A 27,847-nucleotide genomic window follows, 5' to 3' on the forward strand; every position below is an offset into this window, starting at 1 on the left:
CCCTTCCGCTTGCTTTGGGTTTAATGTGTTTTTTTTTTTTTTAAGTTTCTTAACACAGAAGCTTAGATTACCAATTTGAGTCCTTTCTCCTTTTCTATTAAAAGCATTTAATGTTATAAATTAACCTTGGAATACTGCTTTGGCTGCACTGCACTGCACAAATTCTGAAATTTCATTTTCATGCCATTTAAAATCTTTAAAAAATTCTCCTTCCTCTTTGACTTGTGTATTATTTAGATGTCTGTTCTTTATTTCCCAAATATTTGGGGACTGTTATCTTTGTTTTATGATTTGTGGTTTAATTCTATTATGGTCAAATAACATATTTTGTTTATTAATACTCTATCTAATTTATCTATTGGCTTTTCAGTACTATCTCTTTGTATTGTTTTTTTGTGGCTGCTCCGGGAATTACAATATACAAACTTACTACAGTCTACTTAGGAGTCAATATTTTATGACTTCAAGAGAAACTTAAAAGCCTTACAACCATATAGATTTCCACTATTGTTGTATCTGCAGTAGCTATAATGTGCACTCTTCAGATTAAAGACTAATTTTGGTATGCAGACACCTGTAAAAGATGCAAGGTAACAAAACAAGGTACACTTAACAGCTTAATGATTCTGCCCTTCATAATTATGAGATTCATGCTTCCTTTTTACCACGCTCACCAAGTTACCTGTTGATCAGAATCTGGCCTCCCATGTTGATCTGCTAATCGGAGGGAACGGTGATAAAGAATTAACAATTGTAGCAAGTCTGCTTATGACTCCTGTTTCTCATAGTATATTAATAAATGTTAATACTGCTTTACACAGCAGTGTTTATAGTTTATCAGTCATCATGACTTTTTTTCTCTGTAACCTACTCATCTGTGTGTTTCTAAATCTACAAAGTGAAAAGCCAAACTCCGGGAACGCGAAGATGGCACCAAGGTTCAGCCAGACGTGGCAAGGCAACACCTCTCTCTCTTTTTTAATAGTCAAATACCATTAACCCATAGGATTATGATTCAGATGGTTCTAAAAATCCATGGTAGAGTTTCCAGTATACTCAGCTGTCTTTCCTTTAACCTCATCAGCACATAATAAGCTATTTGGCTCTTCACTCTTGTTGGGTTTCTCTTTTTTAAAAAAAAAAAAAAAAAAAGCATTTGACCAAATAGCTTTCACAAATCCAAATTTTTCTCTAGGTCTATGGTGAAAATTATCTAAAATAAAATGACATTTTGGGCCTGTAGTTTGAAGGACTGTGCTTACAAATCAAACAAGATCATATCCAGTAGATAATAGTAGGCAATTTACATTCAGATATCCTGGCTTAAAAAGGAACATTAAAAAAGTGATGGCATATATCAATCAAGCTACCAGTAGATAGAGAAATTTTTGGTGAACACTGCTTCTGTAGATATGCAAAGCATCGTTACCATCCAGATTTTCAGTTCATTTGCACAACTATCTAGCAAATGAGTGTTAGACAGAGATGACTTGAGAAGAACAGGAAGAAGTCATCAGAAAAATATTTTGAAAAGTTACTCTGGAAGTTTTTTGGTTAATTTACTATGATCATATTTATTCCTAGATATCCAGTCACAATAAAAGGAACTGCATTTCTATGTATATAAAATAAAAATAAACAAAACAAGAAAAAAATGCTCCAATTCCATTCAGCTAAATCCTGATGGCAGCAGCAGCAGCATGTGGCTTAAATTTACATAGAAAAAAATATACACCATGATGTTAACAGTGACTATATTCAGGCAGTAGGGTTTAAAGACCAATTCTGTTTATGATATCAACTTCTCTGCTGCTTTGCTCCTCACAATGGAGACAATGGACTCCTCTCTGGGACACCCACTACCCAGAGACACAGGGGTGGAGAAGAAAGGCAGCTGACTCTCTTCCCATCTTTGGCACTTCTCTCCAAGATGACCATCACAGCACAGCTTCTCAGCCACACAAATCATACCCATTCAGGTGGCTGACAGATCGCTTTGACCTTTCAGTGTCACTCTAAACAAAACAGACCCCTCTTTGCTAGAAGTGAAAGGAAAACACAGAACACGGCAGGAAACAACCTGGAACTGCGCGCTGATGCTGGGAGGCTTCTTCTTCTTGTGCAGGTGCAGCAGCGACTTGGCGATGCGGTCCTGCAGCGTCAGCCTCATCAGGTGCTTCAGAGACTTCACTTCCAACAAGTGCTGGAGAGAGGAGGGAAGAGAATCAGAGTCTCCCCATAAATTAATCTAAGAACAGGAGAAACACAACTGTAAGCCAGTTTTCATCGCTCCTACGTATGACTGTGGTGAATACAGGAGATTAACATCCAGCCTCCATCCTACCTTTTCTGCTTTCCCACAGAAGCTTACCAGCGAAAAAGAACTACGTTTCCCAAACTCTCTTGCCTCTCAGGTTCTGGATGTGATTTAAAAGTTTAGCAATTAAATTCCCACACGTGAACTAGGATGGTATAACTGAGGCAGCAGCTCTGGCTCCTCGCTTGTTTCTGCTGCCAAACGTGCACACAGAAGTACCCGAGTCTTCTGCAGTCCCAGGGTCCAGGCACCGCTTTTGCCCAGAGGGCAGGGCAGCTGTGCTGTCCCCACAACTCTAGGAAAAGCACTTCCGCCCTGGAGCCAACAGTTGTAGCAGCTCCTTCCGGAGCCCGGATCACACTGCAGGAGGCACGAACCTGGAAGCTGCAGCGACAATGGCAGCTTCCGCATTTCCCAGCTTTCCGATTTCAGCTGGGGTCACTTCTGCTCCTTTGTTTTAATACTATGAAACTCTAAGGCTTGGGATGATTTTTTAAGCACCTCTTTGAATTAAGTCCCTTTCTACTTAAAAATATTTACGGTGATTACTGTTATCTGCAACTGAATCCTGACTTATGGAGACAATAAATTAAATTCAATCCCAGGGCTACAGCAGGTAAGCCAGAAACAGGTATACAGAAAGAAAGAAAACACAGTCCCTTATCAACCCTCATTCTGATGTGCTAATTATTAATTTTAATAAGACTGGAGTGACACATAAAGCAACTAAAGAATACAAGATAGGATATTAATAATGTATTTTAGAGCTTTTTTAGCCAATCATAATTTTTTAAATCCTATAATTTACGGCAGTGAATCTGTCATGGAAAGAATGTATCTATACAGATGTGTAATGTTATTCAAAGACTAGTAAAAGTTCAACTGTATGAAAAGCACAGAATTGAGTTAAAAGCAAGATAAATTTAAAAGACCAAAAATATTAACCTTGACAATATAAACACTAAAAAAACAAAAACTTTCAAATGGTAGTAAGTACAATACATATTTAGACAATTTCAACTACGAAAAAAATTTCCAACAATGACAGACTTATTATCTATATATAAGAACTGTAAAGAAAATCTTTAAAAATAAATCCCATGATAATAAGTGAGCAGAAGACCACAAAAAATAATTCTCAAAGTATAAATGACAAGTAACATAATGACAGTCAATCTCACTTGTAATCAAAGAAACATACATTTTCTTTTAAGGAGATTTTCTGCACATCAGATTGGCAAACATAGTAAAGACTAATAAAACCCAGTATGCATGTTGCCTCTCTAATATTAAAAATATGTATGTGAATCTGTAAGACACATTTAAAATAACAAAAAATTAGCCATGTTTAACTTTAAAAGATTGAGAAATAGATGGGATTCCTGTGATTGACGACTGAATGAAATTATTTACTTCAGATGTCCAACACCACTCCAAGTTTAAGCAGTCACCCACGAGGACAGTGAAAAGAACAGTGCAAACACTAGGCTCAGAGGCAGCATTTAAAACACTAAATGGCCAAGGAGACAGTGAGGAAAAAAAGGAAAGACAAGTGAACAAATAAAGAGGACGGGTAACGAATGCAGTCTCCTCTCTTTTTCTCTACATAAAATCTTCTCAAGGTAAGAACATAGTCACAAACCGCTTGTAAGAATTTTCTTTGTGCTGTGTAGTTACTACTGCTAGAAACCACACTAGCAGTGTGTTAAATTTTCTCTGGAAATGTCAGATGACTTAAGTGTCAGGAATAATTAGGCATGGATTCATTTTCTTGTTTCTTGAACTAAAGAATCATGAGAATAAATAGGTCTTTTTCAGTTCTTTTAAAATTCTGGAATTACATTCATTAACAAGGTTCCAAGTGACAGGATTCCTTCTTTCCGAGGGCACAAGAGAAAGAAACAATCAGTAACATTTTTCTTTCTTTAGTAAATTCAGTAATATTCTGGAATGCAGATCTGGATAGGCAAATTACAGCCCCTGGGTCAAATCTCATGGTTTTTAAGTGGTTTATATGGTTAAAAAAATGTCAAAATATTATATAATGGCATGTGAAAATTACATGAAATTCACATCTCAGTGTTTGTTCATAAAGCTTTACTGGAATACAGTCGCACTCATTCAGCTGCATATTGTCTTTAGTTGTATTTGTGCTGCAACCGCAGAGCGGATTAGTTACAACACTGACTTTTTTTTTGTTTCCAAGCCTGCAAGCCTATCTGCCCCTTTACAGAGAAACCTGGCTGACTCATGCTAAGGATGACGTAAGTTAGGTAAGGACTACTTAGAAATTATTTTTAAATCAGGTAAAATTCAGAATTTGATCTTAATCTGCCTCAAGGAGAAATGAAAAAGCCTTATGCAGAGAGGCAATTACTAAACAAAAATTTACATTTATATTCAGAAGCTTCTCAAACACTAGAAAATGGAATAGATCACAAATATTTTCCTGAATCATTAAGCTTATTAGCCATTTCCTAACATTTAGCATTATTTTTAAGCTGGATTCAACTGAATGTACACAACCCCTATTCTGGGTACAAATAAGATATTTCTTGTTTTTGATTTATAAAGATTGCTTGTATGATTAATAAAAAAATTATGAAGTAGGGCATTAGTGGAAAAAAACTTTTTCATAATACTCACCTTTGGAAGAACAGGTTTGGATTTGAAATTTTTGTTTCTCCTATAGAGACAAATCACACATTAGAAAAAAACTACTGTAGAGATGAATTATTCAAGGTCTCTACTAAAACAACAGATTATATACCCATTCCCACGCTACAAGTCCTCTAAATGAAAACACTGTCTAATTCAACTAAGCAGGCACCTTTGGGAAGAAAGAATAAGCAAGGGAAAAAAAAACAAAAGAGATGCCTGTTCTGTAATACAGGTACAAACTGACTTAGTGTGATGATCAGTAGCGTAATGTTGTACATTCAAAGCTAGAGTTTCATTTTCTTTTGGATGTTAATAGGGCTCTGAATCCTTATATCTACAGAAGATTTGCTTCCGTCATTAAAAGACTTTAAATAGACACCTAATTTCATGAATTTTTAAAATGCACTTTTCACTAAAATTTATGATCTTCCATTTTTGGAAATTAAAAATTCTCTTCTCATTTTTTCTTATTCATAATTCAATATCACACTTACATCAAGATTTTCTTTTTAATGGCTACATAATGCTTATGAACATGGGCTGGGAGTCAGTTAAGACCTAGGCTTGAATCTAAGCTCTCCCACCTACCAAGGTATGATTTTAACTTAAGACTTGGTTTCATTACGCAGTAATGTACAATGAGGATGACAACACTATCAACCCCACAGATCTGTTGTCAGGCCTAAATGAGTTAAGCCACAATTCTGGAGCACAGCAAGACTAACCTAAAGCAATGACTAGGGATTAAGGAATCCAATTCAGTCACACTTTCAGTTAGTGGTCAAAAAATAGTCTATGGAAGTGTTTATGAAATATGTTGCCACAGACAGTAAGAACTGGTCCTTCATGCATAGTTACGTCTATGTCCTCAAACCAGTCCTGTGATCAGCTAAGGAGAAATGGCAGGCTTCAAGAGTGTCGACATGTAACACTATACCGGTGCCCCTTCAACAACGTGGGTTCTGACGGCACGGGTCCATTGATGATGGAATTTTTTCAATAGTAACTACAACAGTACTATTTGATGTGAGGTTGGTTGGATCTGTGGATGCAGAACCATGGATATGAAGGAACAGTGGATACGGAGGGCTGACTATGCGCAACATGCAGATTTTCGATTGTGTGGAGGGTTGGCACCTCTAACAAGCGCTGTTAAAGGGTCAACTGTCTATGGCTCCATTCACTGTTTCACAAGGAATTTTCTTGCCCAGTTTGTTAGGATTACCAAAATTAAAGGACAACTGCAGTTAAAGACTGGGAATCCTAAAAAGAGCTAACAGTTTTTCTTTCTCTGGATGTAGGAAGAGGTCTTTCAAAGAGCAATAGAGAATCATCTCCATAATGAGTATATTCAGTCATGATCCTCCTGGGAGATGAAAACAAACAGCAGCTTTATAATACATGAGACTGTCACAGCTCTAAATTCTGCCTACTTTTGAGTCTTGTTTCATTTAAAATTCTACTAAGGAAAAGAATGTTTCGTGATCACCCCCTTCTTTCTTCAGCCAGAAATTTTAAACCAGTCATAAAAAGCAATCCACATTACTGATCAGTACTAACGTGAGAATTCCATGGGCTCTCTCCAAGAGTTTGCTGCTAGCTGAATTAGAGAATATCCCATCTTTATCAAGCAAGGAGGTGCTACTTGATAATCTGCTCTGGCGAATCCCAGTTCTGCCATTCCAGGCAATATCAAATGTTTCACTGTAAAAATTAAATACAGTACAATTTCTTTTGTTAGTTGAGACATCTCTAACACTCTTTAAATTGCTTAAATGAGTAAAATAAAACTGTAAACACTAAGGTCAAAATTCAGAAAAAATGCCAACCCAGCAAAAGACGGTTTTATTAGAGACGACTGATCAAACTGGACTAAGCTTCTCCCCATTCAGAATGAAAAGCTTCTGTGGATTCTGGCACATTCACATGCAAACGTGCACGCAGATGAGCACACCATATAATTAACACCTTTAAATATACTGTTAAGCACTTAACAAGTCAGTAAATAATATAATGCATTATAATATAATGGCCTTTGTGCCTGTTAGAGTTTAGAGCTTCCAATGCTGCCGAAGCAATGTGCAAGCCTCATCGGCCGTCCCATCCTACTGAGGATTAAATTTCCTCCCGGAGGTCTCATTCGCACTCTCACTCACTACACACGACCACCAAAGCTACTAAGATCCCTCTGTGGGCTGAGCACTGTTCTAGGCACTGGAGATAAAGGAACGAACAAAACATAAAATTATCAGTGATTACAATATAAAGAGTTAACAGGGAGCTTTCCAGGTAAAGACAGCAAACTGGACACATATTTGGATTCCTCCGAAAACCCATATACACATTAACAAAATAATTTTCAAAGGAATAAACACTTAAGAATAAAGAGAATATACTAAGAAACAACAGTTACACATTTTGAAACACCAAAAGCAGATGAATATAGAAAGCACTCTCGTTTCACAGTATTAAGCCTGAGAAAGAAATCTTACACTGGCTGGGGAGGAGGAGGGTGAGAAGCATCCCTATTTACTGGGCAGAACTCCTAAAAAGCTCCTGTGAACAGCTGTAGAGTGGAATGCGTGAAGAGTAAAATGTATCACCCTACAGTGGGGGAAAAATGCCTTTGGAAACTTGTTATCTAGGAGGAAACAGGTGTGTGTACCACCAGAATTTACTACTGACAAGTACATAATAATGAATTTCATACACTGTGGAAGCACATGGTGGGTTTTTTAACTAAACGGTGTCTGCTGTACCATCATGCTAATCTCAGAGCATTAAGGAACTAGAATACGTGGTAATAACTGCATGGCTGATCTGATTTTTCATGTATCTACTATTCTGTCCTCTCCATCTTCTCACCAGTTTTCTCTCAAATATGTCTAGAATAAATGCACCAATACAATAAATGCAATCTGGAAGAATGTCTTGTTAAGGCTGCTAGCTGGCCTTTTCCTGGTACCAGCACCTCAGTGCCGCATCTTTCTTTACTGTATGTAAAGGAAAAGCAGCAAGCTGATGTCATCACCTTCCCTGTGAAGACGGGTCGCATAAATGAGTGTATGCACACATGTTTACAAAATCAGCTTATCGTTCCATGAGTGCCTAAATTCAGCTAACTGCTTTAGCCCAAACCAATCAATCTGAAACCAAAATATTAGACTTTCCCAATGGGTGCATTAAAAAACGGAAGCCCATGTAGACCTCTTTAGGTATCCAAAACTGAAAGCATAAAGAAACACAAACTAGGAATGAGGAGAGTTATAACCAGTTGAATTGTTCTGGGAAAGGCAGCAAGTCAGAGTTCCCTTTTTTTTAATCCAAATCAAGAAAATGAGTTCCTTAAGTGAGGGGTCTCTAATGACCAGGGTGAGAATACTGCCAAAAGACAAATGAAAATACACAGGTCACCAGATTAATTATCTAATTTGTTTTGGGGTAAAATCTAAGATGAACATATAGTGGTGATTTTCACCATTAGCCAAGCGTCACTGTTAAGAAAACAAAACACATATTCTATAAAGATAGCAAGTAGCTCCATTTGCTGGCATTTAAGATTAGTATAGTTGAGGCTGGATATCTGGGCTGTGTTAAATGGTAAACCTAGACTTCCTTTAACAAGAATAAGAAGTTACAAGAAAGCGACAGAGCAGAGAAGTGACAATACACATTAGAAAGACAAGGTAACTCAAACTGGGAAACCTGATCAATGCAGTTATACGTTAATTTTAATGGCAGACCACCCTCCTCACCAGGACACTACGAAGCTCAGTCTTCTTGAAGGTATTTAAAAAGTACAAAGCAGACGCTAAATAATGTTCTTCAGTGCATTTAGAATACAATTACTATAAAACAGTACGTGTAAAGGACAAAGAAACTTTATTTACAAACTCAGAAAACTATTTAAATTTTTTTACTTTCAAATTTTATTCACGAATTCTTTACTGAAAATGGTAAAAGGTAAGCTTTGCTTGTGACACTCGTCAAGAACAGGTATTGGAGGGTTTGATGTAAATCAAACTACTCAATTATTACTTATTAATAAGACTTCTCTGTGGAAAGCAGCAGAATACGTGTAACTTTTCCAAAAGACATTAAGTGCAAAAAGGATCTCAGAAATTTAAACATATGTGCTCATTTTTAATTATTCTGGGGGAACTTTTTTTTTAAAGTGTACAACCATTTTACCACAGGCAATCTTAGAACTTAGTCTTAATAGTTTTGTTAACTCTAACCTTATTTTTCACATCATTTATAAAAGCTTTAAGAAATAAACAAAAAACTAGACCTGATTTTCTTCACACTTTTAAAGTCACCAAAGTATTAATAAGAATTCTAGTTATTTCTTCTATACTCCCCTGAACATACAAAACCAAACATACTTACTGTTGGTTTTTTTCATTAAGAGTATTCACACCCTGAAGATCAGAAAGAGGTGTTCTGGGATTTTTCCGAGCTAGACCTAGCATTAAAAAGCAAAAATTTTCAAATTAATGGTAAGAGAATTTGAACATGAAACAATTTTTCTAAGGACAAATGAAATGAATGTACTTTGATAGTAAATATTTGCTAGACATGTCAGAAACATCGAAATAATAATATGAACCAAGTCCCTTGACTGTTACTTACAAATGTGACCTAGTCAAAATGAAACAAATCAATTAGGGAATTTAATAATAAATTCTTTAATTTCTTCTCTCACTTAAACATTATCAGGAAATACAAGGGTAACTGAGCTGAAAGTCAAGAAGTGTACAAGCTCGTTTCTTACTTTAATATTCAAAAAATTTCTAGTGTTTCCTTTGTTTCATTTTCAGCAATAAATATATTGCTGACAAAAACTATAGATTTTAGAGATCAACGAATCTTATATATATAAAGACACTGAGAATTAAAGACAACAAACTGCTTCTTCAAGAACTACTAGTTTTTTTAAACAAACAATCCAATCAAAAAATGGGCAGACGACTTGAACAGACGTTTTTCCAAGGAAGATATACATAAATGGCTGAACATGCACATCGAAAGATGCTCAACAGAGCTGATTATTAGAGAAATGCAAATCAAAACCACAATAAGGTATCACCTCATCCATGCCTGTCAGAATGGCTATCATTAAAAAGTCTACAAAATAAATGTTGGAGAATATGAAAAAAAGGAAACCTCGTACACTGTTGGAGGGAATGTAAATTGGTGCAGCCACTATGGAAAATAGTATAGAGGTTCCTTGAAAAACTAAAAATAGAACTACCATATGACCTGGCAATTCCACTCCCAGGAAAAAACAGTACATACCCAGAAAAAACCGAAAACACTAATTTGAAAAGATACGTGCACCCCAATGTTCACAGGAGCACTATTTACAAACTAGCCAAGACATGGAAGCAACCCAAGTGCCCATCAACAGATGACTGGTTTAATAAGACATGGCAAATATATACAACAGAATATTACTCAGCCATAAAAAAGAATGACGTATGGCCATTTGCAGCAACATGGATGTACCTAGAGACCATGCTCAGTGAAGTAAGTGAGACAGAGAAAGATAAATATTACATGGTATCAATTACATGCGGACTCTAAAAACATAATACAAACGATTGTGTATGTACAACAGAAACAGACTCACAGATACAGAAAACAAACTTGTCAGAAAGAAGACAGGGAAGGAGGAGGGAAAAATTAGGAGTATGTTATTATACAAACTACTATCCATAAAATAGTAAAAGTATCTCTATTTGAGATAATAAACTTGTATGTGGAAAACCCTCAGTAATCCACAAAGAACTCAGGACTAACAAATTCCGCAAAATTACAAGATGTAAGATCATTATTCATAAATCAATTATATTTCTATACAATAGCAACCAACAATTAGAAAATGAAATTAAGAAAAGAATTTCATTTATAATAACGTCAAAATAATAGAAAAGGAATGAACAACAAAATAAAAAATGTCTACACTGAACACTACAAAGCATCGTTAAAAGAAATTAAAGAAAACCTGAATAAACAGGATAGCTGCCCATGCTCATGGGCTGGAAAACATTATTATTAAGACAGCAGTGCTCCCCAAACTGATCTACAGTTCAATGCAATCTCTATTAAAATTTCAGCTGCCTTTTTTTATTTTACAGAAATGAATAAGCTGATCCTAAAATTGATATGGAAATGCAAAGGACCAAGAATAGCCAAAACAATGTTGAAAAAAAAAGAATATGATTGGCGGACTCGTATTTCCTGAATTCAAAACTTTCTACAAAGATATAGTAACTGAGACAGTATGGTACCAACACAAAGATAGACAAATGGATCAACAGAAAAGAACTGAGAATACAGAAGTAAATTTTCACATTTATGATCAACTGAATCTTGCCAAAGGTGCCAAGATAATTCAATGGTTAAAGAATAATCTTTTCAACAAACGGTGCTGGGAAAACTAGATATCGACAAGGAGAAGAATGAATTTGGGTCAAAGACCAAAATAAAATAAATGCTAAAGTATAAAACTCTTCTGGGTGGGGGGTTAGGCTTATTTATTTATTTAATTATTTTAATGGAGGTACTGGGGATTCAACCCAGGACCTTACACATGCCAAGCATGTGCTCTACCACTTGAGCTATATACCCTACCCCACTGAAGAAAAACTCTTAAAACAGGAGTAAATATTCCTGACACTGGATTAGGCAATGGTTACACCAAAAGCACAACCAACCAAAGAAAAAGACCGACAAACTAGACGTCATCAAAATCTAAAACTTTTGTGCTTCAAAGGTTACTGTATCAAGAAAGTGGAAAGACAATCCACAGAATGGTAGAAAATGGCAAATCAAACATCTGATAAGAAGCTTGAATCCAGAATGTAAAAAGAATTCTTACAACCGAATAATAAAAAGCCAACTCAGTTTAAAGATGAACAAAGGATATGAACAGGTATTTTTCCAAAGATGATACACAAATGGCTAATAAGCACTTTAAAAGATGCTCAACATTATTAGTCATCGGAGAAATAAAAATCAAAACTGCAATGAAATACTTACCTTCGTTCTGTAAAATGAGAAAATACATTTGGTAAAATCTTTCAAAGTGCATGTCACATTTTCTCATGCCAAGACGGCACAAGCAAGAGAGAACAAGGACCCACAACATTCGCTGTTAGGGATTCTACTTATGCTCTCCTCCGACTGATGATTAAATATTAAAAACTTCATGGAACTTCAGTCACAGAACTTAGTCAAGTAAATCTGAGCTCAGAACAGAATATGTAAGTAACTCAGGTCCACGTACATATGAAAACTGATGAGTTAGGTGCTCGTTCTGAAGGATTCATTTATTTGCACTATAGCAATAATGGGAGCCAAATAACTGTAACTCCACAACAGGCAGAAGAGTCTATTTTCATGCAGAATTAAGTATGACAAATAGAAAAGGAGAAAATGGATGGATGGAAACCAAGGGCATCTTTTTACACCAATTTTGTTAAAAAAGAGAGAACACCCACTATGACTCTGTCATTCTGCCTTCAGCCAAAACATCACATGGTGGCTTTGCTCGAAACCAGACATCGTAAAGTCTGACAGAAGGACTATTCAGACGAAGTGGATTTACCAATGACACATGAAAGGAACACTGCTGATCTTGAAATGCAAGTATAAATAAGGGTAAAAATCAGCAGGAATTCAAGAGACAGAAAATTGTTGGCAATGTTAGATACGTTAATTATCTTGATTGTGGTGATGATTTCACAGCAGTATATATATGTCAAAACTTACCAAACTGTATGTTCTGGCAAGCAGTTTACTTTACCTCAACTAGATTTCAATAAAGTTTATTTTTTAATCAACAGGAAAAAAAATCATTATTCATTTTTCCCATCACTCAGGTACTTTAAAGACAAAAATGGAAACCAATTCAGAGCCTATAACCAATTATAATTAACAAGTCCAGGATCATAGGCAAACAGTCATCCAAGTTAAAAGAAGAGGTATAGTAACTTTCCCAAGAGAAGGAACAAAGATTTCAATGGAAGTATCATGAGACTGGTCAAAATTACACAGGTCACATTTCCTACGCAATCTGTATCCCACCCAGGGGTCGAATGCTCCTGGTTTCCATTTCCAAATGAATGTGATGACACAGAGTTTATCAGGATTCGCAGCCTTACTGTACTTCTCTTCCTTGCACCTCTGCAGAATCTCTAAGCTCCTCTGGTGGACTGGGTGTTGGAGAAAGCTAATACTATCCATACTTTTCAAAATTGCACATGGCAGTTGTATCATCATGTCCTTAGGAAGCAAAAGAAAAACAAAAAAATGGAGAAAAGAAAAAGACATTATATAAGCCCAAACCAATAGAGAATCAAGGACAGTGCTGCCAACTATCATAAGAGTATATAAAAATGTATCAAGTAATAGGGATTAAATGTGAATAATTTTTCCAATTAATTTGAGAAAAGTACCCAGAAATAAGAGGAAAAAATAAAAGTCCTATTTAGGTGTTCAAAGCATCCTTTTTCAGGACTCAAAAGTGTCTTGAGTTAACAACATACTAAAAATTTCTAATTTCAAATATTAGGAAAATTTCCAAAACAATTTGTATGGTGTAGTTATTTTTTTTTAACGGACTCATTTTCATCAGGTCTGAAATATAATTAGTTGGCAACAATGCAAGAAACACTGATGGAATCCCAAAGAGAAGTACACCCAAAACACTTTACCCAGGCAAACTTTCACAAACCTCGCAATTAATCACACTTGCAGGAATTCCAAGTGTGTCAATGCTGAAAGGGTAGGAAGAAAAGCACCAAAGAGCAGGAAAACCCAGCAGCACTTCTGTATTTATAAATCTGAAAACAAAGCTGAAAATCCATACCTCACAACCACTTCTTAGCAAAGTGAGACAGAATTAAGTGTCAGGGTGAAGGGAAGAGAGCACGTTCAAGCAAGACCAAAGCCCCAGATTAGTGCTACTGACACAGTGAGTCACTCGAGCAATAAAGGCAGGGGTCGGGGTTGGGGTGAGGGCGAGGGTAGAATGTACCATAAATATTAGCAATAAATGGACTGAAAAGAGAGTTCAGGTTTTCCAGGTTTCAGGGAAGCTGAGTATCATTTACTCAGAGAACATCTCTACAGTTAGAACATAAGGTTCCAATGTGCGGGGGAGGGTGTAGCTCAGTGCACAGTGCCTGCTTAGCAGGCATGCGGTCCTGGGTTTAATCCCAGTACCTCCATCAAAAATAAGTCAATAAATAAACATAACTACCTCCCCCCCTAAAAAAAAATAAATAATAAAAATTTAAAAGTTCAAATGTATGTATGTTTGCCTTTTAAACACAAAAGTGAAGAGCTGAACAGTAGACAGAGGCAAATTAAGCAACACAAAAACAATGAACTAAGTTCCACAGGAGATTATTTACCGTATAATTAGGAATAAGATACTATCTATGAATAGGTCTCAAGGAAGAGTCATTTAAAAGTTAAACAGAGGCAGAGGAATGCAAAGAGGTTTGCAAAAGCATGGTTTAATCAAACTATAATTCCTTAATCTGAAATTCTACATCCACAGAATAGGCACTTATGTTTTAGCTAAGGAGACAGAATCTTACGACACCATAAAATCAGCTAGTAATATATATTATATATATATAGTAGGCTTTTTAAGTAAAAATTTTTCCTATAATTAAAAAGGAAGCTAATAAAACACTATCTCATTTATCCAGTATGGAGAGCCCATAGTTGCAAGTGTTTACTGTTTCAAAAGGAGACAAGTATTACCAGGTTACCAACAGTTCTTAGTCAAAAGGTGCCTCAATAAAAATATTCTATCCTCATTATTATCAATAATCCTGCCCTCCACAGGCTGCTGGAGAAAGAATGCTCAGGCTCCCACCAGCTTGCACTTGGCTGACTGCAGGGTACGGTAGGGGTTGGGGGGAGGATAGCAGCTGAGCTGGACCATTTGAGAAAAAAACACCAGGGTGAGTTCTCTAGCACCAGACTTTCAGGCCCTTCAATAGCTAACTTGATGCACTGCTAGTCAGAAATAATTTAAGAAGATCATAGTACTGAAGTGTTTTATATAAAAGTTTAGGGCATTAAATACACTAAATTATTACATAATTTTAAGAAGTTAGAACTCGCTCACCACTATTACAACCACTGTACTCTATTTTCTATTTAGCTAAATAACCTGTGGCAACGCCATTTGGATATGGGTAATTTTGTATCTGCGACTCTTTTGTGTCCCAAGATATCTAACACCTTAGTGTTTTTTATTTTTTAACTTCTTTCACTCTGCTTTCTATGCCTTCTTTGAACTCTTTAACAACTTTAAACATTATTTTACAGACTATAATAATATTTCCAAACCTTACAGGGACATTCCTCTCTGTCGTGTGTACCAACTCCCGCTGTCAGAGTGGTTTGGTTTCCCAGGATGGTTTTATCAGTGTATTTTCAGTGCAATCTCATAAACTCTTAAAAGAGGTCTATTTAGTATTTGCTTACACTAGTTCCTGGTCTAGTTTTGATAATTTCTTAGTTTGAGATAATGCACCAAACAGCACAAATTTAGACATCATAACCCATACACGGGGAAGATACGGGGCACTGATTTTTTTAGGGAACTTTTTTTCACTTTACCTAAGGCCTAACAGGTTGATAGGTATTTGCTCTTCCTCTAGGCAAGGGCCACAGAGAGAATTTTTCAGCGCTCTTTCAGCCACAGAAAGCTTCAGGTTCTCTGAATCTCCTACGCCATGCAGCAAGCTCGCTGCCAGTCCCACTGCATTCATTCTAACTTGAAGCCATGCCTCTGACCCTGTGACAGTTTCTAGGTCTTAGGACCATTTTTTAAAGGTGTATTTCACACACAGTAAAAATCCACTAATCTCAAGTATACAGCTTGATGAGCTTAAACAAACGTTTACATCATGCAATTCTCAATCGAGATATGGAACATTTCCATCACCTCAGCAAGTTATCTTATCCCTTTCCTGTCAATACCACCCTGACCCCTCCCAGAGTCAACTGAGGAATGATTTCCATCACTGTGTATTTCTCTGCCTGTCCTTAAACTAAATGAAATCACGCCGCACATGTTCTTTCATGCCTGGCTGTTTGCTAAGTGTTCTGTGAACCATCCATTGTGAGTATCAGCAGTTTGCTCCTTTTTGTTGCTAAATAATGCTACGAGGTAGGAATGCATCACAACTTGGTTACCCATTCTTCTAACTGATGGACAGAGAAATATAACTTACACAGCATACAATTCACCTATTTAAAGTGTACAATCCAATGGTTTATAGTGTACTTCCCAAAGCTGTTTAACTATCAGCACAATCAATATTAGAATATCTTCATCATATCAAAGAGAAGCCTTATACTTTTTAACTACCACTCCCCTTGTCATCTCCCATCCTACCCACTCCAGCCTCAGGCAAACACTATTCAAAATTCTGTCTCTATAGATATGCCTATCTAGACACTTCATATACATGGAATCATACAGTATGTCGCCCTTTGTGTCTGACTCACTTAACAAAATGCTTTCAAGGTTCACCCATGTTGTGGCATGTACTAGTACCTCATTCCTTTATATAAAAGAACAACATCCCATTATGTGGATATACAACATTTATTTATCCATTCTTCTGTTGATGAACAATTGAGCTGTTTACACAATTTGGCTATTATGAATGTAATGCTAAGAACAAAAGGTACAAATTTTTGTTTGAACACCTGTTTTGAGCTGTTTTGGGTATCTAAGAGTGGAACCACTAGGAAAGGTAACTATCAGGCTGTTTTACAAAGTGGCTGCACCATTTCCTACTAACAGCTTATGAGGCCTCCCATTTTTCCACATCCTTACCAATATTTGCTATTACCTGTGTTCTACCGTAGCCATCCTAGTGGATGTGAACTGGTAGCTCATTCTGGTTTCGATTAGCAGTTCCCTGATGACAAGTGACGTTGAACACCTTTTCACGTGTGACTATTTGCATATCTTCCTTGGAGGAATGTCTTTTGGGTCCTCTGCCCATTTTTCAATTGGACTATTGGTTTTTTATTACTGAATTGCAAGACTTCTGTATATATTCTAGGTACCAGTTCTTTATCAGATGTATGATTTATAAATAATTCCTATCATCCTGTGAGTCGTCATTTCACTTTCTTAATAGTGCCCTTTGAGGCACAAAAGTTTTTAATTTTGATGATGTCTAATTTATCCATTTTTTCATTTGCTTATGCTTTCAATGTCATATCGAAGAATCCACTGCCTAATGCAAACTGAGAAATGTTGAGTCCTCCAACTTTTGCTCTTCTTGCATTCCTGGATCCCTTTACACACCAATTTTAGGATTAGCTTGTCAATATCTTCACAAAGACACCTGAGGTTTTGACAGGGACTATGTTGAACCTGTAAATCAAGTATTGCCATCTTGATTATATTAAGCCCTCCAATGCCTGAACATAGGATACCGTTCCATTTATTTAGGTATTCTTTAAGTTTTTCCAACAATATTTTGTAGTTTTCAGTGAAAAAGTCTTACAATTCTTTTGTTAAACTTATTAATAAGTATTTTACACTTGTCAGTGCTCTTGTAATTGGAGCACCAACCTAACTTCCTTTTCAGGCTGTTCACTGCTAGTGTGCAGAAACAGAACCGGTTCTGCATACTGATCTTGTTCCTGCAAACTTGATAAGCTTATCTACTATCTCTAGTAGATTTTTTTGTAGATTCCTTAGGAAATCCTATACATCATATGTCATCTGCAAAGAAAATGGTTTCTTCCTTTCCAATTTGGATGTCTTTTATTTCTTTTTCTTGACTGAATACTCTTACCAGGACCTCCAGGACAATGTTAAATAGAAGAGGTGAAGGAGACCTCCTTGTCTTGTTTCCGACTTTAAAGAAGTAATCAGTCATTCATCATCAAGTACGATACAAGCTTTGGGTTCTTCCTAAGTCCCCTTCTCACGCTGAGGAATTCTCCTATATTCCTAATTTGTTCAGTGTTTTTGATGAAAAACATGAAAAGGTACTGGCTTCTATCAAGTGCCTCTTCTGTGCTGACTGAGGAGATAATGTGATTTTTGCTCTTTATTCTATCAATGTGTTGTATTACATTGATTTGATTTCTCTAAGTTGAACCAACCTTGCATTTCTGGGTAGATTCCATTAGATCACTGTATATAACACTTTTTACATATTGCTGGATTTAACTTGCTAAGATTTTGTTGAAGTTATTTGTTGAGGAATATTGGTTTGTGGTTTTCATTTTTGTGATGTCTTGTCTGGAACCCATGTAATACTGACCTCACAGAATGAGAATGAACATATTTCCTTATATTTTGTTTTTTGAAAGTGTTTATAAAGAATTGGTATTAATTCTTCACTAAGTATTTGATAGAATTTATCAGTGAATTCACTGTTCCTTGGCTTTGCTTTGTGGGAAGATTTTTTTCATAACTAATTCAATCTCATTTCTTGTTACAGGCCTTTTCAGATTTTCTGTTTCTTCTAGAGTCAGTTATGGGTTGTTTGCATCTTTCTATGAATTTTCCATTTCCACTAGGTTCTAACTTATTGCCACAGAATTGTTCATAGTATTATAATCCTTTTTATTCCATCAATTCAGCAGTAGCACCTCCCTCTCATTCCCAAAATTAGTCATTTGAGTCTCTTCTCTCTTTTTCTTGGTCTGTCTACCTCAAGGTTTGTCAATTTTGTTCATCTGTTTAAAGAAAAAATTTGGTTAAAGAAGAAACTTTTATTTGTTGGTGGGGCATTCAGTTATTGATTTGAGATATTCCTTCCTTTCTTAAGAGGTATTTGAAAGTATAAATTCCCCTCTAAGCACTGCTTTAGCTGTATCCCATAAGATTTGGGTGTATATTTTCTTTTATTTATCTCACACTATTTTCTAATTTTTCTTGTGATTTCTTCTTTGATTCATTGGTTATTAAGAAATGTGTTGTCTAGTTTCCATATATGTCTTAAGACATATTATTTCTGTTCCTCTATTCTTTCATTATTGCCTACTTTTACATCAAACAGTTGTTTTCAAGAATACTATTTTAATATTTGGACATTTCTTTTACTATATTTTTTTGTTATTTTCTTAACAGATCTAAAGGGAATTATAGCTGGCACCTTAATTTATAACAATCTAGTCTGATTTTAAAATACTTAATTTCTTCTTTTTTTTTTTTACCAGTTTTTAAAATTGGAGTTGATTTTTACAATGTTTCAGGTGTACAGAAAAGTGATTCAGTCACATATGTGTGTGTGTGTGTATATATATTCTTTTTCAGGAGAGCTGGCGAGGGAGGGAGGTGAACAGCAAAAGTTAAAACCCTACGAAGTGCACTGTCCTTACCGATATTCAGCCTTTTTTCTTGTAGGAATACATCCCAAATTACTGCAAGCCTTTGATGAATTTCCTGAGCTCTGACAAAGTTATTCTGACACTTTCTGCAAGTGTTCTTGTTGCTTTTAAGGAAAAGAAAATTTTCAGAGGTCCTTACTCCACCATTTCACTGACATTCAATCTAAAACCCTTTCTCTTAATCACCACACCATGGTGCCTGATACAGAAGTGATTTATAAATAATGGTCAGGGTTTTGTCTGTTAACAAAAATCCATTTGATTGTCTTAAGTATTGGATAGAATTGTGGGCAGAGTACTGAACAGAGATGCTAGACCCTGGGTGATTATCTAAATTAGTTTTAGTACTCAGTCATTTCTAGAAATAGATGGTCAGTGGAATCCTTGTCCCACTTGCAGAAACAAACGGGAGCACATTAGAGTCACGCAGTCCACTGAGTGGGGTGGGGAAGAGGGACAGGTTATGTTGGAACCATTAAAGCTCTCTATCTGCAGACACTATTGAATGGCTTTAGCTTTTCTTCCTGTGGATGAAGGAAATTGAATGGCACTTTGAATTCTCTCGTTCTTGCCTCTTACACCAATGCGACAAGTGAATTCCCAGTCTCTGTCTGGTCTTTTTAGATGGATCAAAATTCCTCTTTGGTTACACTTTTATGTAACTCCAAAAGAACCAATAAAGCATCACTGCACTCACATCTACATACCATGAAATTCATGGCCAAGTTATAATCTCCTCTGTATTCTCTAATCCAGGCTCTTTCTTATTAAGGAGGAGCAAATCAGAGGCAAGGTGCATATCACTGGAATTTCTTCTCCCATACCTCACTGCTGACAAGACAGATCATTACTATTTTTAATTCTATCTTCCAGCAGGGCCAACATTAGCTTCACTCAGATTGCCTACTTATGACTCTACAAATATCCATTTTATGGTTTCCTGATCACCAAAGTACATCTACAACTGTAACAAAATTTATTTTTAAAAATAATAAACTGAATTAATTTTTATTTAAAGATCTTAAAATGGCATTCTGTCCTCTAATTTGGAAGCCTATAAAAAAAAGAAAAAATAAGAGTAAAAAGTAGATTTAAATTTGATATTTACATTTGCGCTCAATTGGCTTGATGAAGAGAAACAGTATTAGGGAACTTCTTAAGAAAATCCAGGATTTTGTAGGGGGGAGGGTTCACCATCAGGGCATTTGCTGACAATTAGCTAAGAGTCAGTTGAAATTTTTTATAAAGATATTCTCAAAGGAAGTGAATGTATACTGTACTTCTGCAGTCTATATCTTCTTTCTTCATTAGAAATATTACCTTTGACCTCTTATTCTCATTTCCTAAATTAAAAGAAAAAACTTTTCCTTTAAGTTTTTTGCTGGCAACTACAGTCAATAATATTTGCAGCACATATTTGAAAGTTGCCAAGAGATTAAATTGTAAAAGTTCTCATCACTAGAGAAAAAAAGGTTTGTAACTTAGTTACCTTCTGCTTTTTATATATTCTACTCCTGGTTAAATAACCTCCAATTTGTGTTTCACTTTGATATGTTTATGTACTACTTATGGTCATTATAAAAGTTTTGAATATACTACTTAATCCATTTTCATATTTATTTTGTTAGTTTTCACTTTGCAATGCTACAATGCTCTATTTTTATAGTATCCTTTTATCCTAAACCCACAAGAAAACAAGTGGGAAGTGGTGTAGAGGGAGGAAAAATACTAAATGCTACAATGACACTAACAGACTGTGATACAAACAATTATTCTATATAACAAATATGCTCAATCATTGCCTTCAAATGAAAATGAACTATCATTTTTCTTTTTCTTGATAAAAAGTGAAATTTTAGAACTTTTTCCAAGGGAGCCTTCTAGAACGTTGGTAATACTCTATTTCTTAACCTAGGAGCCCCAGGGGTATTTTCACTGCGTGATAATTCACTGAGTTACATGTTTTTGTTTTGTGCACTTTTCTGTATGCATGTTATATTCCAGAATAAAAGAGTTTATTAGGAAGATCTGTGCTGACCAGAAAGAAAAACTAAATTAGCAAACAAGAAGAATCTAGAAATTACCAAAGTAGAGATAATACAGTTCAGCTGGCTGATTATCAGTGACACTGCATGCCTTACTAATAAATAATATACATACAAGCAGCTTTCACAAATAATATTTTGAATGCCAAAGGAGTATGTAGACAATGTGAGTAACTGTTAGAGAAAGCAGTGTGTTTAAATAGTAAATATAAGAAAAGTTTCTTCTCTTAGTTACATCTTGGCAGGATATATATTAATTTTCAAAATTGTTAAGTCCATTGTAATAAATAAGAATGCATCTTAAAATAAAAGAAAAAACTTTCTTAAAGCTTTTTGCTGGTGACTATAGTCAATAATACTGCAGTACCTATTTGAAAGCTGCCAAGAGATTAAATTGTAAAAGTTCTCATCAACAGAAAAAAAACAGTTTTCTAACTGTATACAGTGATGGATGGTATCATTTTTCAGTGTACACAAATACTTGTGTTATATACCTGAAACTAACATAATGTTATATGTCCCTTATACCTCAAGTAAAAAAACTTTTTCAGGCTTTTTGCAAAGACAGCCTCTTAAATAATTTTGAAAAAGGCAAAGCAGTTTTAAGATATTTCTTTCATTAAAAAAAAACAACTATCATTCTGTCCACAAAGGCCAGTCTGCACACATAGTTTTGCCTCTCATTTTAGAAATACAATCTCCTAAATATATTTACTCATTTAAAATATATAAAAGCTGAATTTAGTTTTCCCACTATGCACGTGGCAAAAGCCTATGAGTAACTCTGAAAGCACTGAAAGCACAAGCTGTACCCTAGTGCTCTGTGCTGAAGCTTCCTGGCAGAAAGAGTTTATTTTAAATGATTACATGTAAAAGAGAGAAAGGTAACAATATTAAATTCTGTATAATTAAATAATGATAATTTCACTTCCTGTTTAAAAATCATACTGATGTCTGAATGCCTAGTAAATACCAGGTGCTTTATACTCGTTACTCCTGTCAGTATTTGTTAATACAAATGTACATGCATATATAACACACACACACACAGACAGCATACAGCCACTTAACCACGTAAGTGCACCAGCACTCATTAGGTCTGAAACACGACGTTAGGCATAATAAGAAAACAAAGAGAATAAAATTATTGTGTCTATACTTCTTAGCGAGGTAAAAACTCAAAAGATGAAGCATGGGAGGATGCCAACATCTACTGCTTACCGGTTTTTCTCTGAATGTGTCTTTTCCCAGCCTCCCTGAAAGCAACCACGGCTCTGAAAAAAGCTCGGAGAACTGCCCATCGGAAAATAGCGACGGGGTCAATTCCAATCATCCCGGAGATAAACGCACTCTTGCTGCTTCTCAGAAGAGCTACAATGTCCGGGCGCATGTGATCTGTATTTTTTTCCCGGAAATCCTACATGAAAAAATAGCAGTGTTAATTTTGAAAAAATTATTGAAACAAGAAGATAATGAGTGACATATCTGAACAGCAGTTGAATTAAGGCCCTAGAAGTGATTTCATTTTTAGGCAGCTAACTGGACCAGACAGATACCCTCTCTACAAAATCCCAACCCTAAAACTACTGAATTCTGTAATTCATTTAAATTAGAATGAACATTCCACAAACGTACTGCAGCTTCTTAAACACTGCCAGAGAGAGACTCTCTAAAGGAGTATCACATAAAATCACAAGAGAGCTGAACAACAAAAAGGAGCCAGAAATAGGAAGACCAGGGACAGCATTCCAGGCAAAGGGAACACGTACCTAACACCTGCAGGTGGTGATGAGCTGGACAAGTGCAGAGAAAACCAGTAAGACCAGTGACTGGAGCATTCTGGGCAAGAGTGAGAGTGGTGGAAGATGAGGCAAATACAAAGGCCATAGCAGGGGTCTAAGTCTGGATTAGGGGTTTGGGTTTTATTCAAGTGTAAAGGAAAGCCCCTGGAAGGGCAGTGACAGGAGCTAACTGGTGTTTTATAAACAACACTGGTTGCCGCAGAGGAAATAAATTGTACAAAGAATGGAAAAGGGAGGCCAGCTACTGCAGTATTCCAGGTAAGAGCTGACAGCGACTTGGCCTATGTTGGCGGCACTAGTGGAAAGGGGAAATGGTTACCATGTTTGGGGTACGTTTTGGAGGTAAGGGCAAAGGACTTGCTGGAGGATTAGGGCATGGTGAGAGAATGAGGGCATTAGGGTAACACCCGTATTTTGGGTTTGAGCAACTAAGTGGATGGAGGTGTCACATGCTGATATGGAGAAGCCTAGAGAAAACAGAGGCATGGGGACAGAAAACGAGGATCAGGAGCTAAGCTGTGTGCAAGCGAAGTCTGAGACGGCGAGGATGACGACGTAAGAGCAGGTAACACGGACCGAGAGGTCACTAAGTGTGTGGCGCCTGTCTAACCGCTTTACGCGTGTTGTCTCATTTAAGTTCGTTTCATCCTCCTAAAACTCCTTGAGGTAGATGATCCTATTATTCCTATTTTATAGATGAGGCAACTCAGTCACAGAGAGGTTAACTATCTTGGCCCCTATCACACAGCAAGTGGAAGGACAGAGGCTCCAACACAGCCACTCATAACCACCAGACTGTCTGCAGACAGACATCCAGCAGGCAGACAGGTATACGTGTCTAGAGTCCTACAGAGACTTCAGAAAATACATGTGGGTATTATCAGCATGCAGATTTTTAGAGCTAGGTAAGATTACCTAAGGACTGTAAACAGCCAGCAAAAACCACCTCTCAGTGGGGGCTGGAAAGGACAGAACACAAGAAAATGGGTTTAAATGCCCCGAAGAAAGGCAGGAAGGGCAAGCAGCTCACACTCTGGAAGAAGGGCCAGACGGTCCCGGCGCCTCACCCCAACCACACCCAGATGGAAGGACTAGGACTGGCTGAGTAGACCACTCTAGGCTGGCGCAGCTCCACAGAACGGCTTTAACTCGGGATTCTCTGAGGATCATGCCTAGCATGACACCATCAAAGCTCACGACCAGAGGCAGCTCAGACTCATCCTATTACCTTTCAGGGCTTTCCTTTCCTAGTAATTCTTGGTTCTCCTGAAAACAGAGGAAAAGGGACAACAAGCCAGAAGTGTTGGTGCTTAGTTTGTCCCTAAGTACCCTTTGAGCAGAAGTATGTATTACCAAAGTTAGTAAAACTGAGTAAGAATTTCCAAATCCAATCACCAGCGGCAGCTGCAGCAGCAGGGGGGAAAAAGAAAAAAAAAAAAAAAAAAAAAAGCACCTACCAAAGGCGGACAAAGGTCAGGCACTAAGGCAGCACTACACAAAACTTACTGAATTCTAACAATTGCTCAGTAAAGCAGCATCAGTTACAAACCACACTTCACTGATAAGTAAACATGAGGTAAAGAAGTTCATGAGAGGTCAAACATAATAAGCACTGGCGCGGGAAACTAAAACGCCCGTCTGCCCTGCTCCAAACACCATCCTGTCCTAGGAGTAACTACACGGTCAAATCTAAAATTCTAGGTGTTTAAAGTTCCATGACGACTGTCCAATGCTGATAGAGACCTTCCTTCTCCAAATGTAATGGTGCCATCTCCCTGTCTTCATGCTCCAGATCTCTGAGTCTACTTCATGAGCTAGTCCCATCGTTCTCCTGGAAACTCTCTAGTCTTGGTTTCTGTAACAACACACTTTGTGATTTGCTGTTAACCTTCTGTACTGCCCCTTTTCAGTCCCCACTGCTGGCTCTGCACTGAAATTTCTCAGGGTTTCCTCTTGTGTATTCTTGCATTTCCCCTCAATCATCTTACATCACTTGATTGCAACCATAATGACTGCTTTACATACCACCTATACGATGAGGCCCAAATCTGTATTTCCAGCTCAAATCTTTGTTATGTCTGAGGTTCTTTCACACTTCTTAAAGGTATCTCCAACTTGAAAGAAAATGCGTTAAGACTAGTATTGCTTATGTGTTGGAAAGCATTCAGCAGTGAAACCACGTTGGCCTGGAACTTCCTTTGTGCAAAGTTTTAAACTACTGATTCAAATTATTTAACAGACATAGAATCTTCAGGTTTTCCTGTATTTTATGGAGTCAGTTTTGGTAATGTATTTTTCATGGAATTGTCCATTTTATCTATGCTGTCAAATTTACTGACAAAATATCCTTCATGTCCTTTTTTTTTTAACATTTTTTATTGAGTTATAGACATTTTACAATGTTGTGTCAAATTCCAGTGTAGAGCACAATTTTTCAGTTATACATGAACATACATATATTCATTGTCACATTTTTTTCTCTGTGAGCTACCACAAGATCTTGTATGTATTTCCCTGTCTATACAGTATAATCTTGTTTATCTATTCTACATTTTGAAATCCCAGTCTGTCCCTTCCCACCCCCTACCCCCTTGGCAACCACAAGTTTGTATTCTATGTCTATGAGTCTGTTTCTGTTTTGTATTTATGTTCTTTTTTTTTTAGATTCCTCACATATGAGTGATCTCATATGGTATTTTTCTTTCTCTTTCTGGCTTACTTCACTTAGAATGACATTCTCCAGGAACATCCATGTTGCTGCAAATGGCATTATGTTGTCGTTTTATGGCTGAATAGTATTCCATTGTATAAATATACCATGTCTCCTTTATCCAGTCATCTGTTGATGGACATTTAGGTTGTTTCCATGTCTTGGCTATTGTAAATAGTGCTGCTATGAACATTGGGGTACAGGTGTCTTTTTGAAGTAGGGTTCCTTCTGGATATATGCCCAGGAGTGGGATTACTGGGTTATATGGTAAGTTTATTCCTAGTTTTTTGAGGAATCTCCATACTGTTTTCCACAGTGGCTGTACCAAGTTGCATTCCCACCAGCAGTGTAGGAGGGTTCCCTTTTCTCCACAGCCTCTCCAGCATTTGTCATTTGTGGACTTTTGAATGATGGCCATTCTGACTGGTGTGAGGTGATACCTCATCGTAGTTTTGATTTGCATTTCTCTGATAATTAGTGATATTGAGCATTTTTTCATGTGCCTATTGGCCATTTGTATGTATGTTGGAGAATTGCTTGTTTAGGTCTTCTGCCCATTTTTGGATTGGGTTGTTTGTTTCTTTCTTATTAAGTCGTATGAGCTGCTTACATATTCTGGAGATCAAGCCTTTGTCAGTTTCATTTGCAAAAATTTTCTCCCATTCCGTAGGTTGTCTTTCTGTTTTACTTATGGTTTCCTTTGCTGTGCAGAAGCTTGTAAGTTTAATTAGGTCCCATTTGTTTATTCTTGTTTTTATTTCTATTGCTTGGGTAGACTGCCCTAGGAGAACATTTTTGAGATATATGTCGGATAATGTTTTGCGCATATTTTCTTCTAGGAGGTTTATTGTATCTTGTCTTATGTTTAAGACTTTGATCCATTTTAAGTTTATTTTTGTGTATGGTGTAAGGGAATGTTCTAGCTTCACTGATTTACATGCTGCTGTCCAGTTTTCCCAACACCGTTTGCTGAAGAGACGGTCTTTATTCCATTGTATATTCTTGCCTCCTTTATCAAAGATTAGTTGACCAAAAGTTTCTGGGCTCTCTATTCTGTCCCATTGGTCCATATGTCTGTTTCTGTACCAATACCATGCTGTTTTGATTACTGTAGCTCTATAGTATTGTCTGAAGTCTGGGAGAGTTATTCCTCCAGCCTCTTTTTCTTCAGTAATGTTTTGGCAATTCTAGGTCTTTTGTGGTTCCATGTAAGTTTTATTATGATTTGTTCTAGTTCTGTGAAATATGTCCTGGGTAATTTGATAGGGATTGCATTAAATCTGTAGATTACCTTGGGCAGTATGACCATTTTAACAATACTGATTCTTCCAATCCAGGAGCATGGAAGATCCTTCCATTTTTTTAAGTCTTCTTTAATTTCCTTAATCAGTGTTTTATAGTTTTCCGTGTATAAGTCTTTTACCTCCTTGGTTAGATTTATTCCCAGATATTTTATTACTTTGGGTGCTATTTTAAAGCAGACTGATTCTTTATTTTCTTTTTCTGTTGATTTATCATTAATGTAAAGAAATGCAACTGATTTTTGAACATTAATCTTGTAACCTGCTACCTTGCTGAATTCTTTGATTATTTCTAGTAGTTTTTGTGTGGATCTTTTAGGGTATTCTATATATAGCATCATGTCATCTGCATATAGTGACACTTTTATCTCTTCTTTTCCAATTTGGGTCCCTTTTATTTCTCTTACTTGCCTGACTGCTGTGGCTAGGACTTCCAAGACTATGTTTAATAGGAGTGGTGATAGTGGGCATCCTTGTCTTGTCCCAGGTTTTAGTGGGAAGCTTTTGAGTTTTTCACCGTTGAGTACTATGCTGGCTGTAGGTTTGTCATATACAGCTTTTATTATGTTGAGATATGATCCCTCTATACCCACTTTGGTGAGAGTTTTTATCAT

The 27,847-nt window shown here is 36.5% G+C and overlaps 1 protein-coding gene across 1 annotated transcript in view; it reads right to left on the bottom strand.

Annotated features, from left to right (window-relative positions):
- Nucleotides 1-27,847, bottom strand: part of MYO9A (myosin IXA) — a 170,869-nt gene that overhangs the window by 62,298 nt on the left and 80,724 nt on the right. Inside the window, 7 exon segments of the mRNA XM_032469163.1 lie at nt 2,081-2,203; nt 4,964-5,003; nt 6,539-6,682; nt 9,368-9,443; nt 13,147-13,249; nt 13,251-13,267; nt 22,642-22,837. Of these exon segments, the coding sequence (XP_032325054.1) occupies nt 2,081-2,203; nt 4,964-5,003; nt 6,539-6,682; nt 9,368-9,443; nt 13,147-13,249; nt 13,251-13,267; nt 22,642-22,837 (699 nt within the window).

The sequence above is a fragment of the Camelus ferus genome, chromosome 27 (genome assembly GCF_009834535.1).
Source record: "Camelus ferus isolate YT-003-E chromosome 27, BCGSAC_Cfer_1.0, whole genome shotgun sequence".
Taxonomy (NCBI): domain Eukaryota; kingdom Metazoa; phylum Chordata; class Mammalia; order Artiodactyla; family Camelidae; genus Camelus; species Camelus ferus.